This window comes from Coregonus lavaretus, assembly GCF_964263955.1.
Source record: "Coregonus lavaretus genome assembly, chromosome: 6".
Classification (NCBI taxonomy): domain Eukaryota; kingdom Metazoa; phylum Chordata; class Actinopteri; order Salmoniformes; family Salmonidae; genus Coregonus; species Coregonus lavaretus.
Genome location: NC_139993.1, coordinates 2410622 through 2424168, shown reverse-complemented (window position 1 = coordinate 2424168; position 13547 = coordinate 2410622). Strand labels below are relative to the sequence as shown.

Here is a 13547-nt window from a genome sequence, read left to right as displayed (position 1 = left end):
GGAAACAGGATGCACCTGAGCTCAATTTCAAGTCTCATAGCAAAGGGTCTGAATACTTATGTAAATACAGTATTTCTGTTTTTAAGTCTTTATACATTTGAAACATTTCTAAAAACTTGTTTTCGCTTTGTCATTATGGTGTATTGTGTGTAGATTTCTGAGGATTTTTCATTTTTTTATCCATTTTAGAATAAGGCTGTAACGTAACAACATTTGGAAAAAGTCAAGGGGTCTGAATACTTTACGATGGCGCTGTAGATCTGAATTTTCCACCAGCAGATAGCGCAAGACAAGAAGAAAGGAGACAGAGGAAGGACAAAAACATAAACATCTGTGATAGGAGCGACAGGCTGACTTCTGGTAATAAGAGTGGTTATATGTTACATTCAGTGCCAAAGATGATAAAACACAAAGTCAAGTCAAAGGTTACATTCCAAATGGCGCCCTATTCCCTCTGGTCACCATTTCTGGAGGTCTACGTCACCGGCTTTCTAGGTGTCACTGACATAGATCATAACTACCAACCCTGGACCGTCTTGTCTCATTACGCACACCTGGTTCCCATTCCCCCTGATTAGTATGTGTATATATGTGCCCTCTGTTCCCCATTGTCCTTGTCCATTATTGTCCCATGTCCGTTGGTCTCATGAGTACCGTGTATTGTGCTCTTGTTTTTTCCGGGTCTCGTCCCGTGTATTGTGTAGAGGTTACACCTCGCTCTTTTGTTTGGGTTACATCCCTTTGATATATATATATACAGTGGGGAGAACAAGTATTTGATACACTGCCAATTTTGCAGGTTTTCCTACTTACAAAGCATGTAGAGGTCTGTAATTTTTATCATAGGTACACTTCAACTGTGAGAGACGTAATCTAAAACAAAAATCCAGAAAATCACATTGTATGATTTTTAAGTCATTAATTCGCATTTTATTGCATGACATAAGTATTTGATACATCAGAAAAGCAGAACTTTATATTTGGTACAGAAACCTTTGTTTGCAATTACAGAGATCATACGTTTCTTGTAGGTCTTGACCAGGTTTGCACACACAGCAGCAGGGATTTTGGCCCACTCCTCCATACAGACCTCCAGATCCTTCAGGTTTCGGGGCTGTCGCTGGGCAATACAGACTTTCAGCTCCCTCCAAAGATTTTCTATTGGGTTCAGGTCTGGAGACTGGCTAGGCCACTCCAGGACCTTGAGATGCTTCTTACGGAGCCACTCCTTAGTTGCCCTGGCTGTGTGTTTCGGGTCGTTGTCATGCTGGAAGACCCAGCCACGACCCATCTTCAATGCTCTTACTGAGGGAAGGAGGTTGTTGGCCAAGATCTCGCGATACATGGCCCCATCCATCCTCCCCTCAATACGGTGCAGTCATCCTGTCCCCTTTGCAGAAAAGCATCCCCAAAGAATGATGCTTCCACCTCCATGCTTCACGGTTTGGATGGTGTTCTCTGGGTTGTACTCATCCTTCTTCTTCCTCCAAGTGGAAGTGGAGTTTAGACCAAAAAGCTCTACTTTTGTCTAATCAGACCACATGACCTTCTCCCATTCCTCCTCTGGATCATCCAGATGATCATTGGCAAACTTCAGACGGGCCTGGACATGCGCTGGCTTGAGCAGGGGGACCTTGCGTGCACTGCAGGATTTTTATCCTTGACGGCGTAGTGTGTTACTAATGGTTTTCTTTGAGACTGTGGTCCCAGCTCTCTTCAGGTCATTGACCAGGTCCTGCCGTGTAGTTCTGGGCTGATCCCTCACCTTCCTCATGATCATTGATGCCCCACGAGGTGAGATCTTGCATGGAGCCCCAGACCGAGGGTGATTGACCATCATCTTGAACTTCTTCCATTTTCTAATAATTGCGCCAACAGTTGTTGCCTTCTCACCAAGCTGCTTGCCTATTGTCCTGTAGCCCATCCCAGCCTTGTGCAGGTCTACAATTTTATCCCTGATGTCCTTACACAGCTCTCTGGTCTTGGCCATTGTGGAGAGGTTGGAGTCTGTTTGATTGAGTGTGTGGACAGGTGTCTTTTATACAGGTAACGAGTTCAAACAGGTGCAGTTAATACAGGTAATGAGTGGAGAACCGGAGGGCTTCTTAAAGAAAAACGAACAGGTCTGTGAGAGCCGGAATTCTTACTGGTTGGTAGGTGATCAAATACTTATGTCATGCAATAAAATGCAAATTAATTACTTAAAAATCATACAATGTGAATTTTCTCACAGTTGAAGTGTACCTATGATAAAAATTACAGACCTCTACATGCTTTGTAAGTAGGAAAACCTGCAAAATCGGCAGTGTTTCAAATAATTGTTCTCCCCACTGTATGTTTGTTTTGGGCTACGTCCCTGTCGTTTCCCATGACGTACCTTGTGTTGGTTGGAGTAAATAAAACCCCTAATACGTATTCCTGTGCCTGTCTTCTAATCATTATACAACGTGACAAAGATTATAAAACACAAAGTCAAGTCAAAGGTTACTGTCACGCCCTGACTCAGGGGACGGCGGCGCACAATTGGCCCAGCGTCGTCCAGGGTAGGGGAGGGAATGGCCGGCAGGGAGGTAGCTCAGTTGGTAGAGCATGGCGTTTGCAACGCCAGGGTTGTGGGTTCGATTCCCATGGGGTATGAAAATAAAAAAGAATAATGTATGCACTAACTGTAAGTCGCTCTGGATAAGAGCGTCTGCTAAATGACGTAAATGTAAATGGGACGTTTATTTGTAGAGTCAGGGTGTGTATATTCCTTGTTATGTTAGTGTCTAGATCGTGTAGATCTATGTTGGCCAGGGTGGTTCCCTATCAGAGGCAGCTGTAGATCGTTGTCTCTGATTGGGGACCATACTTAGGCAGCCTGTTTGGCACCAGTCTGTGTGGGATCTTGTTCCGTATAGGTATGTTATTAGTCTACCTTGGACTTCACGTATCATTTGTTTGTTGTTTTGTTCGTGTTCAGTACGTTAATAAATATGTACGCTTATCACGCTGCGCCTTGGTCCGTCTCATCCGTTAACGATCGTGACAGAAGATCCCACCAAATGAGGACCAGGCAGCATGCCCAGGAAGAGAGAATAGCGATGTCTCAGGTGGGCAAATGGTGGTCATGAGAGGAGATATTCGCGGGGAAAGGGCCATGGGCGAAGGTAAATGCCCAGGCAGGAGAGGAGAAACGGCACCAACCGTGCCGACGACGGACACCCGAGAGGCAACCCCAAGAACATTTTTGGGGGGGGTACACGGCGTGGACGACGAGGCAGCAGGAGGCAGCGACAGGGTGAATCTGCAGTCTAGGAGAGGAGGCCACCAGGTTACGGAGGCTATTGGTCCAGAGGGAGCAGGAGTTAATTGGTCAGAGGGAGGAGCTACAGGAGGCTATAGGGGAGAAGGAGAGTGTAGAGGCACGGCGAGAGGAGCTGGTTAGGCAGCAGAAGGAGCGGAGGTTTATAAGGGAACCCAGTCCCGCTCCTCGCACCAAGCAAGTGGTGTGTGTCGCCAGTCCGGTCCGGCCCGTTCCTGATCCCCGCACTAAGCCAGTGGTGAGTGTTCCCAGTACGGCCCGACCCATTCCTGCTTCCCGCACAAGGCCAGTGGTGTGTGTTCCCAGTATGGTCCGGCCCATTCCTGCTCCCCGCACTAAGCTAGTGGTGCGTGTTCCCAGTCCGGCCCGGCCCGTTCCTGCTCCCCGCACTAAGCTAGTGGTGCGTGTTCCCAGTCCGGCCCGGCCCGTTCCTGCTCCCCGCACCAAGTCAGTGGTGCGGGTTCCCAGTCCGGCCCGGCCCGTTCCTGCTCCCCGCACCAAGCCAGTGGTGCGTGTTCCCAGTCCGGCCCGGCCCGTTCCTGCTCCCCGCACCAAGCCAGTGGTGCGCGTCGCCAGCCCGGTCCGGCCTGTTCCTGTCCCTCGCGCCAAGCCAGTGGTGCGCGTCGCCTGCCCGGTCCGGCCTGTTCCTGCCCCAATACTGTAAATTGTAAAGTATTTTGTCTGTAATGTATTTTTCGTTATCTGTCGGACCCGAGTAAAAGTAGCTGTCGCCGTTGGATTCAGCTAATGGGGATCCTAATAAATCAAATCAAATAGGACAGTGGAGAACGAATTTCAATATTAAAACAATTTTGCAAATGTCGAGAGACAGACAGCAACGTTTGTACACCCCCCAACCCAAGACTCCAATCTCTCCACAATGGCCAAGACCAGAGACCTGTGTAAGGACATCAGGGATAAAATTGTAGACCTGCACAAGGCTGGGATGGGCTACAGGACAATAGGCAAGCAGCTTGGTGAGAAGGCAACAACTGTTGGCGCAATTATTAGAAAATGGAAGAAGTTCAAGATGATGGTCAATCACCCTCGGTCTGGGGCTCCATGCAAGATCTCACCTCGTGGGGCATCAATGATCATGAGGAAGGTGAGGGATCAGCCCAGAACTACACGGCAGGACCTGGTCAATGACCTGAAGAAAGCTGGGACCACAGTCTCAAAGAAAACCATTAGTAACACACTACGGCATCATGGATTAAAATCCTGCAGCGCACGCAAGGTCCCTCTGCTCAAGCCAGCACATGTCCAGGCCCATCTGAAGTTTGCCAATGACCATCTGGATGATCCAGAGGAGGAATGGGAGAAGGTCATGTGGTCTGATGAGACAAAAATAGAGCTTTTTGGTCTAAACTCCACTCGCCGTGTTTGGAGGAAGAAGAAGGATGAGTACAACCCCAAGAACACCATCCCAACCGTGAAGCATGAAGGTGGAAACATCATTCTTTGGGGATGCTTTTCTGCAAAGGGGACAGGACGACTGCACCGTATTGAGGGGAGGATGGATGGGGCCATGTATCGCGAGATCTTGGCCAACAACCTCCTTCCCTCAGTAAGAGCATTGAAGATGGGTCGTGGCTGGGTCTTCCAGCATGACAACGACCCGAAACTCACAGCCAGGGCAACTAAGGAGTGGCTCCGTAAGAAGCATCTCAAGGTCCTGGAATGGCCTAGCCAGTCTCCAGACCTGAATCGATTAGAAAATCTTTAGAGGGAGCTGAAAGTCTGTATTGCCCAGCGACAGCCCCGAAACCTGAAGGATCTGGAGAAGGTCTGTATGGAGGAGTGGGCCAAAATCCCTGCTGCAGTGTGTGCAAACCTGGTCAAGACCTACAGGAAATGTATGATCTCTGTAATTGCAAACAAAGGTTTCTGTACCAAATATTAAGTTCTGCTTTTCTGATGTATCAAATACTTATGTCATGCAATAAAATGCAAATTCATTACTTAAAAATCATACAATGTGATTTTCTGGATTTTGGTTTTAGATTCCGTCTCTCACAGTTGAAGTGTACCTATGATAAAAATTACAGACCTCTACATGCTTTGTAAGTAGGAAAACCTGCAAAATTGGCAGTGTATCAAATACTTGTTCTCCCCACTGTATGTTCCCCTAGGGTGTTGGGTATGGATTCGCATGTGTCTGCTGCCACCACATCAGAAGCCACTGTCACCAGCAGCACACTGAGGTCTGGTTTACAGGATAAGTGTCTGTGTGACACTTATAGAGTACTTGACTTATGGTTATGATTGTAGAATATAGTATGTCAAAAACAACATAATCATGTTGCTCATGTATATTGAAACTATTTATTGACAAGAGTAGCTTAAAAGTGATTAGATAGAAACATATAATATATTATAAGTAAGCCATATAGCTGAACATCACCAATGTGTACCACATACATATATACAACATAAATACACATGTTGAATATCACATGACTTTATAAATGATCTATTACAATTTTGATTAAAAGGCAGTAAACAGTGATAATTATATTTGTCTCCCTCAAAAAAATACCTTACACATTAACAGGTATTCAAAGTGAAAATACCTGTTAGGAAGGCCTCCTGTAGCTCAGTTGGTAGAGCATGGCGCTTGCAACACCAGGGTCGTGGGTTCGATTCCCACGGGGGGCCAGTATGAAAAATGTATGCCCTAACTGTAAGTCGCTCTGGATAAGTGAGAGTGGTAAATGACTAAAATGTAAAACAGTGCCTCGTAGAGTAAGACAAATACTACATAATAATAATAAATAATATGCCATTTAGCAGATGCTTTTATCCAAAGCGACTTACAGTCATGCGTGTGTAACAGGTCAAAGAATTACAGATTTTTGCAACCGTTCATTTTCTATTTTTTATTTTATTTTGTGAGTTGATTTCACCAAAATATTGTATTGTTCAGCATTTTGTGTAGTTTACAGATATTGGGAGAGTTTAATTGTGTAAGTGCGCCCTCTAGAGTTGGTTTGGTTATATGCGGAGGGAGGTCATGCTTTTCTCAGTCTGCATTGTACTCGGCTGGGAGAGGTATGTATTCACTTCGGCGTGATATAAACTTGATATACCTGTTAAAACTAAAACGTTTCAGTGCACATAGTAACTTGTATGTATATTATATGATGAGTGTACGTACATTTAATCAAGCTGTGTCGTGAATTTAGCCATTTTTGAGAGTTGAGAAATTGCTAACTTAGCTAACCTCGTGTTCTGTTTAGCTGTAAGTTAGCAATCATCATTCTATCCTCTTGTGACGAAGCCCACGTTGTTCTTTTTATGTTAGGCGGATTCTGGTCGAGGGTAGAGTTTTGAACATTTTCTCTCTTTGATGTTGAACAGGTATGTATTCCCTATATCAGGTTAAAAATGTGTTCATTTAAAATGTTTTCATGTATTGATTAGTGTTTAATGGCACTGAAAAGCTCAAATGTGAAGGATTACATGTTGCTTCGTGCATATTACTGTATGTATTACCTATTTGAAAGATGGTTTATGTCATGTTGCACAGTATTAATGTAAAGGCTAAAAGCTCAGAGTTTTTGGCAGAGATAACATGAATATGACACATACATAAGATATACACCAGATGCAATGTTTATTTTCCAATGATGTTGTATTTTATTCCTTGTATTTTTGAATGTGATTATACTGAGTCTGCATTGTATTCGGCTGGGAGAGGCGGATTCTGGTCGAGGGTAGAACATTTTCTCTCTTTGATGTTGAATAGATTGAGAGAGTTGTACACAATAAAGTGCCTTCAAGTACGCCAGTGTGTTGTCTTCAGTGCACCGGAACACAACGCAGTAGTCGGCAACGAGCAGACCGCGCCGGCTACACGTGCATACATATTTTTTTTGTGTATGGGTGGTCCCGGGGATCGAACCCACTACCTTGGCGTTACAAGCGCCGTGCTCTACCAGCTGAGCTACAGAGGACCACACATCACTTGGTAAAAATTAATAGTTGTTTTTCCAACCACAAGACGCACTCATTACTCCGTATCAGTATAAAAACAATGTACTCAGGCCAATAGTAACAGACATAATTGATTTGGTTAAAGCTACTCTTTCAACTAAAATAATACAGTATATAAAAATGGCTTATGTCCTTGTTTTTACTTTGACGCTCTTTTGACACTGTGGCAGACACCATGCACAGAAACAGCTTCCTGAGTGGTTGGACGGAAAGTACTGTAGTTGAGTCTTCCAGTGACCTAAAAACACTACAGCCTACAGCATTGTTTAGAGCTGAAACCAATATAAATCTTATGACCTGATGTACTGTTATTGAAAAAAATTATAAGACGAAGACTTTCCATAGAAATTTTAATTAAAAACACGCATGCACGGTGTGGCGACACACACGCACGCACACACAAACAACCATACAACCACTAAGTATTGCGCCGAGGATAGAATTGTGAAATATAGCTAGACAGGCTTTTCAATTCTGAGAAAGCAAAGAAGCAATATTCAAAGAAAGCATTTGAAGATGCTACTCAGTAGTCCTACGTCCTCCTTTGGTAGACACAGAATAGGGGTCTGATTCTACCTGCTGTGTGGCTGGTGGAGGAAAGCGATTCTTGCGCATGTCTACATAGATCGAGTCAGGAAAGACCTGGGGTGTGTATCCTCCCTGGTTACAGCACCTCTTCACCTGTGAAACAGGAATGTTGCTTCATTCATATCTTCTAATGCGCTACAATCAATCAATCATTTTTACTAATTCAACCACTTTAATTATTCTTGGACATTGATTTCAAAAATAATGCATCTGAATTGCCCTTTGTCCATTTCAGTCACTACGATGACTGGCATTGAAAGGACATTGTGTTTTGACAGAGTTTAGAACAAAATGTAGATCTGCATACTGTTATTATGCTCCCAAAGTGTTTAGTAGGACTAGGACAACTTGTTAATAAAGGACAATGTTTTGAAAGAGTTAGACAGATACATGTGATTGACCCATCACCCGGGCAACCTTCAGCACACTCACCTGTGGAGCGACCCAGATGAGGAAGATGACAGCACACAGCAGGATGGTCAAGATGCTGGTGATGATAATGATGTTTACCCAGCCAGATAAGCACGGCTTCTCGTCGGCTGGGTGAAAGGGGGTCAGCGTTACCGCAGTAGCTGTAGGGCATGGCAGCTGTAGGGCATTGTCTATGGAAGACATTACCAAATGGGGAAATCTAATCAGTATGCTGCAGCACTCACACAGAATAACTATCAGAGACAGAATTTTAGAAAAGAAAAGCCACTGAAGAACAGTGTTTCTCAGCTTATTTGTATCTGGACTAGCAGGCTATGGTTGTTTAGATTGAAACTAACACTTGAGAGCTAACTAAATAGGTCTGGAATACCTCAGGGACCGCTGCCAGTCCATGAACCACAGATTGATCAACACTAGTCTGGATTCTAGATTACACAATTTTTGTCTGCATGTGAAATTGACTGTCCATTTAGAAGAGGCAGGTAGCTTAGTGGTTAAGAGCATTGTGCCAGTAACCGAAAGGTCACTGGTTCTAATCCCCGAGCCGACTAGGTAAAAAATCTGTCGATGTGCCCTTGAGCAAGGCACTTAACCCTAATTGCTCTGGATAAGAGCGTCTGCTAAATGCCTAAAATGTAAGAGTAAAACACATCACATCTGGAGTGTAAACATACACCTACCATTCACCACAACCAGAGTAGAGCCTCTGCCTTGGTTGATAACATTTTCAAACGTGGATTTGTTGACTTTTTTGTAAACACACCAGTAGACTCCTGTGTCCTCTATGGTCAGGTTAATGATGGTGATGGTCAGTTGGTCCATAGGTCCCTCAGTCTTCACTCTGTCCCAGTAGCCTTTCCTGGCGGTCATCTTGGAGTCACGTTGGTGGTAATACAACACCTCCCTGTCCCTGTCCAGCCCAACATACAGGTACATTCCATCCTGGTCTTTTAGAGTGGTGGAGCAATTCATGGTAAACTGCGCCCCTGTATTCACCCAGAGGATAGTTTCTATAGAAAAGAGGTGAACGAAAAGGTAAACCATGATTCGGAGATGCAGTGTAATACATAGATTAAGATTTTGCTACTCAAAACAAAACATCATAGCTGAAAGGCTGAACCCGTTTTCCCCCCAGAAAGGGTTAAACACCAAAAACAAAGCTCAAATTGTATTTTATCTACATATATATCTACATACATAGTAGGGCACTATACCCTACTATGTCATTTTAGTCTCCAAATGTTTAATACCCATCTGAAAAAACAGGTGCAAACTTTGCACATAGTGTAAACTTTGCTCCTGGTGCAAAAAGGCTTAACAGAGCCCAAACCGGTGATTCTACATTCAATTATGTGAGAAAAAACAAAGTTTGTCTTATTACCTGCTGCTGTGGTTGATGCACTGAGACAGATCAACAGTAGATACCAGCGCAGTAACATATCCGTCACTTAACCCCTGGGTACTGCTGTCTCTCTGTCGTTATGACTTTTAAAGACAGAGGAAGTGGCATCAATGTCCTCAAAGCCCCTTCTCAACAACCACTCCCTCCTCAACCATCAGTACTGAATATTATACACAATCTAAACAACAATCCTTAATTGAATTCTATTTTTGAGATATGTGTAATCATCTTATCATAGCGTCAATGGGTGTATTGTCGTAGCCTACAAAAGTACTGCACTTTGTCTTGGGAAATGATTAATATTCAACTCATTCTGTCATTCAGCAGGGTGCCATTTCCTGTAATATCACCATATGACCACTGGATCATTTTCACTTTTCAATACTACCTTTATTTATCTTTTTGCTGTTACATTACCCAACTTGACACACATCACAGGCTGGGAGCAGCCCCTGGAGATCTAGGGTAAAAGGGCCTTGCTGAAGGGCACAACAGTGGAAAGTAGCTCATGGGATATTGAAGCCAACAACACTCTGGCTGCCAGGTCACTCAGTTATTGAGGAGAGAAAGCCCTCTAGTGTCAAGCCATAACAAAACAGAAGGCAGAAAGAAACAAAGGTTTTATACCATTCCTCAGAAGAGTGTATTCATATAAGGTTATTAACAAGTAATCAATTAGATTTTAACTAACAAGACTGTTTTCTCCCTCAAAATATGTAACCTGCTTGCCTGATGACTCAAACTGAATTATTCTGCTGCTGTATCATTCGCTACATACTTCAGTCTGAGACTGCCATCATTGAAGTAATTTGTGATGATGTCAAAATGAGAGGTGTTGAACAAAGCAAAGTCATCAGCGATAGGATAATCTCTAACCAATCAGAGTATCAAAGCCAATTATGAATTTTCAAAACGGTGCTTTACTCACATGTGTTCTAACTCTGGCCCAACCCATCGTTTTTTAGGACCTATCAGATGGTCTAGAATGGATTTCCATTCTAGAATTCGTAGGGGGTGTACTCAGATCCAGATTCATTGTGGAGAAGAAACTAACGTCAGTGGGCGTGGCGTAGCGGTTGGCCGGAGCAAAGACATGGCATCCACTTTGTTAATATGTTTTTAATCCAAAACCAAAGTAACACAACAAGAGCTAATAATGCTGCTGAACAGACATGAACCATATGCCTGTAGTGTTAGAGTCCTGATGCATCCCAGTTTCTGTGCCGAGAGCACCATCTCTTTATTAGACCTGCCTTACAACAGGCCTACAAGCCCTCAGTCCAGCCTCTCTCAGCCTATTGCGGACAGTCTGAGCACTGATGGAGGGATTGTGCGTTCCTGGTGTAACTCGGGCAGTTGTTGTTGCCATCCTGTACCTGTCCCGCAGGTGTGATGTTCGGATGAACCGATCCTGTGCAGGTGTTGTTACACGTGGTCTGCCACTGCGAGGACAATCAGCTGTCCGTCCTGTCTCCCTGTAGCGCTGTCTTAGGCGTCTCACAGTACTGACATTGCAATTTATTGCCCTGGCCACATCTGCAGTCCTCATGCCTCCTTGCAGCATGCCTAAGGCACGTTCACGCAGATGAGCAGGGACCCTGGGCATCTTTCTTTTGGTGTTTTTCAGAGCCAGTAGAAAGGCCTCTTTAGTGTCCTAAGTTTTCATAACTGTGACCTTAGTTGCCTACCATCGGTAAGCTGTTAGTGTCTTAACGACCGTTCCACAGGTGCATTAATTGTTTATAGTTCATTGAACAAGCATGGGAAACAGTGTTTAAACCCTTTACAATGAAGATATGTGAAGTTATTTTAATTTTTACTAATTATCTTTGAAAGACAGGGTCCTGAAAAAGGGACGTTTCTTTTTTTGCTCAGTTTATATACAGTTGAAGTCGGAAGTTTACATACACTTTGTTGGAGTCATAAAAAACTTGTTTTTCAACCACTCCACTGTCACGTTCGTCAGGGAGAGACCAAGGCGCAGCGTTGAATGCAAACATTATATTTATTAGAATGATCACACGATCAAAATAACAGACGAAAACGTGATGTCTCTGGTTACATAAACAAACCAAATAAGAACAAGAAACCACAAACACAAAGTGAAAGACAGACAGTTAAATATGGCTCCCAATCAGAGACAACCAGCTGACACTTGTTGCCTCTGATTGGGAGTCACTCAGGCCAACATAGAAATACCAACATATAATTACACACCCTGGCTCAACATAACAGTGTCCCCAGAGCCAGGGCGTGACATCCACACATTTCTTGTTAACAAACTATAGTTTTGGCAAGTCGGTTAGGACATCTACTTTGTGCATGACACAAGTAATTTTTCCAACAATTGTTTACAGACAGATTATTTCACTTATAATTCACTGTATCACAATTCCAGTGGGTCAGAAGTTTACATATACTAAGTTGACTGTGCCTTTAAACAGCTTGGAAAATTCCAGAAAATTATGTAATGGGAAACAGTGTTTAAACCCTTTACAATGAAGATCTGTGAAGCTATTTTGACTTTTTACGAATTATCTTTGAAAGACAGGGTCCTGAAAAAGGGATATTTCTTTTTTTGCTGAGTTTACTAATACTATGCATGCCAGTCTCTCTTGGCTATGAGTTGAGGAAACACTGACTGCATCACTTCTTGTTTTTAGAAGAAACAATGTTGGAAATTCCAAATTGTTTGCATAGTCAACTTACACACAGCACAAACACACACTTACCCCAACAGACATGCCACCAGGGGTCTTTTCACAGTCCCCAGGTCCAGAACATGGAAACGTACAGTATTATACAGAGCCATGAGTGCATGGAACTCCCTTCCATCTTAAATAGCGCAAGTGAACAGCAAAAAACGAATAAAGCAACACCTCACAGCACAATGCCTCTCCCCGATGTGACCTACTAGTTGTGTGTATGTACTGACATAACTGATAGATGCACACACACACCACGTTAATGTTTTTAAATGTATGTAAATTGTAAAGTATTTTGTCTGTAATGTATTTTTCGTTATCTGTCGGACCCGAGTAAAAGTAGCTGTCGCCGTTGGATTCAGCTAAAGGGGATCCTAATAAATAAAATCAAATAGGACAGTGGAGAACGAATTTCAATATTAAAACAATTTAATATTTTGTACACCCCCCCCCCCCCCCCCCCCCCCCCCCCGTTGTTGCAAACCAAATGTTAGGCTATAAGCAAGGAGAAATAATGTCTAGATGCTTTTTACAGTGGCGATCAAGTTAATTAATTGGCTGGCTGGGCTGATGGGACAGTGGATGTGCAGGGATTTCTCAGATGGAACAGAAAACAAGATGCCCATTTTTGCGTCATAGGTCTCACCGTGCTAAACCGGTTCTTTAGTATGGCTTAGAGCGGGTGTCAACCAATCACAATGCTTGTTTTGACCAACCCGTTTTAGAAGACACAATACCACCTCAGCCTTAAGTATTCTGATTAAGAATACGATTTATACATTCAGAAAAAGTTTTACTTTTAAGACACACTTCTCTCTCAACGTGTCTCTCCAAAATAAATAACTAGTAGAGTGTGTGAGAATAGGGGTACAGCCTGCGCTCCATAGAACAGCGCCGGAGAAGATGGCTACCGTTTTACAGCCCTCTAACCAATTGTACTATTATGTGTGTTTTTCCGCGTTATTTGTAATTTATTTTGTACATAATGTTTCTGCCATTGTCTCTTATAACCAAAAAGAGCTTCTGGATATCAGGACAGCGATTACTCACCTCGCATTGGACGAAGATTTTTTCTTCAACGAGGCGGTCGCGAAGGATATCCTACAGACACCCGACAAGG

General features: G+C 43.5%; 1 protein-coding gene across 1 annotated transcript; it reads right to left on the bottom strand.

Annotated features, from left to right (window-relative positions):
• Positions 1 to 7639: 7639 nt before the first annotated feature.
• On the bottom strand, positions 7640 to 9785 carry LOC311130667 (uncharacterized protein). Its single transcript, XM_084163453.1, has 4 exons — positions 9702 to 9785; positions 9001 to 9330; positions 8321 to 8490; positions 7640 to 7981 (listed from the first exon to the last, which is right to left on the bottom strand). Exons 1-4 carry the CDS (start codon positions 9757 to 9759, stop codon positions 7820 to 7822), a joined length of 720 nt encoding a protein of 239 aa, XP_084019579.1. The 5' UTR covers positions 9760 to 9785; the 3' UTR covers positions 7640 to 7819.
• Between the last annotated feature and the right edge of the window lie 3762 nt (positions 9786 to 13547).

Bases quoted from the DNA above. Each gene is read 5' to 3' on its own strand.
- LOC311130667 (XM_084163453.1), bottom strand. From the start codon at position 9,759: ATGTTACTGCGCTGGTATCTACTGTTGATCTGTCTCAGTGCATCAACC. The intron at 9,331-9,701 runs GTAATAAGACAA...TCTTTTCTATAG, and splicing joins TGCATCAACCACAGCAGCAG to AAACTATCCTCTGGGTGAAT. The intron at 7,982-8,320 runs GTGAGTGTGCTG...CCTGTTTCACAG, and splicing joins TCATCTGGGTCGCTCCACAG to GTGAAGAGGTGCTGTAACCA.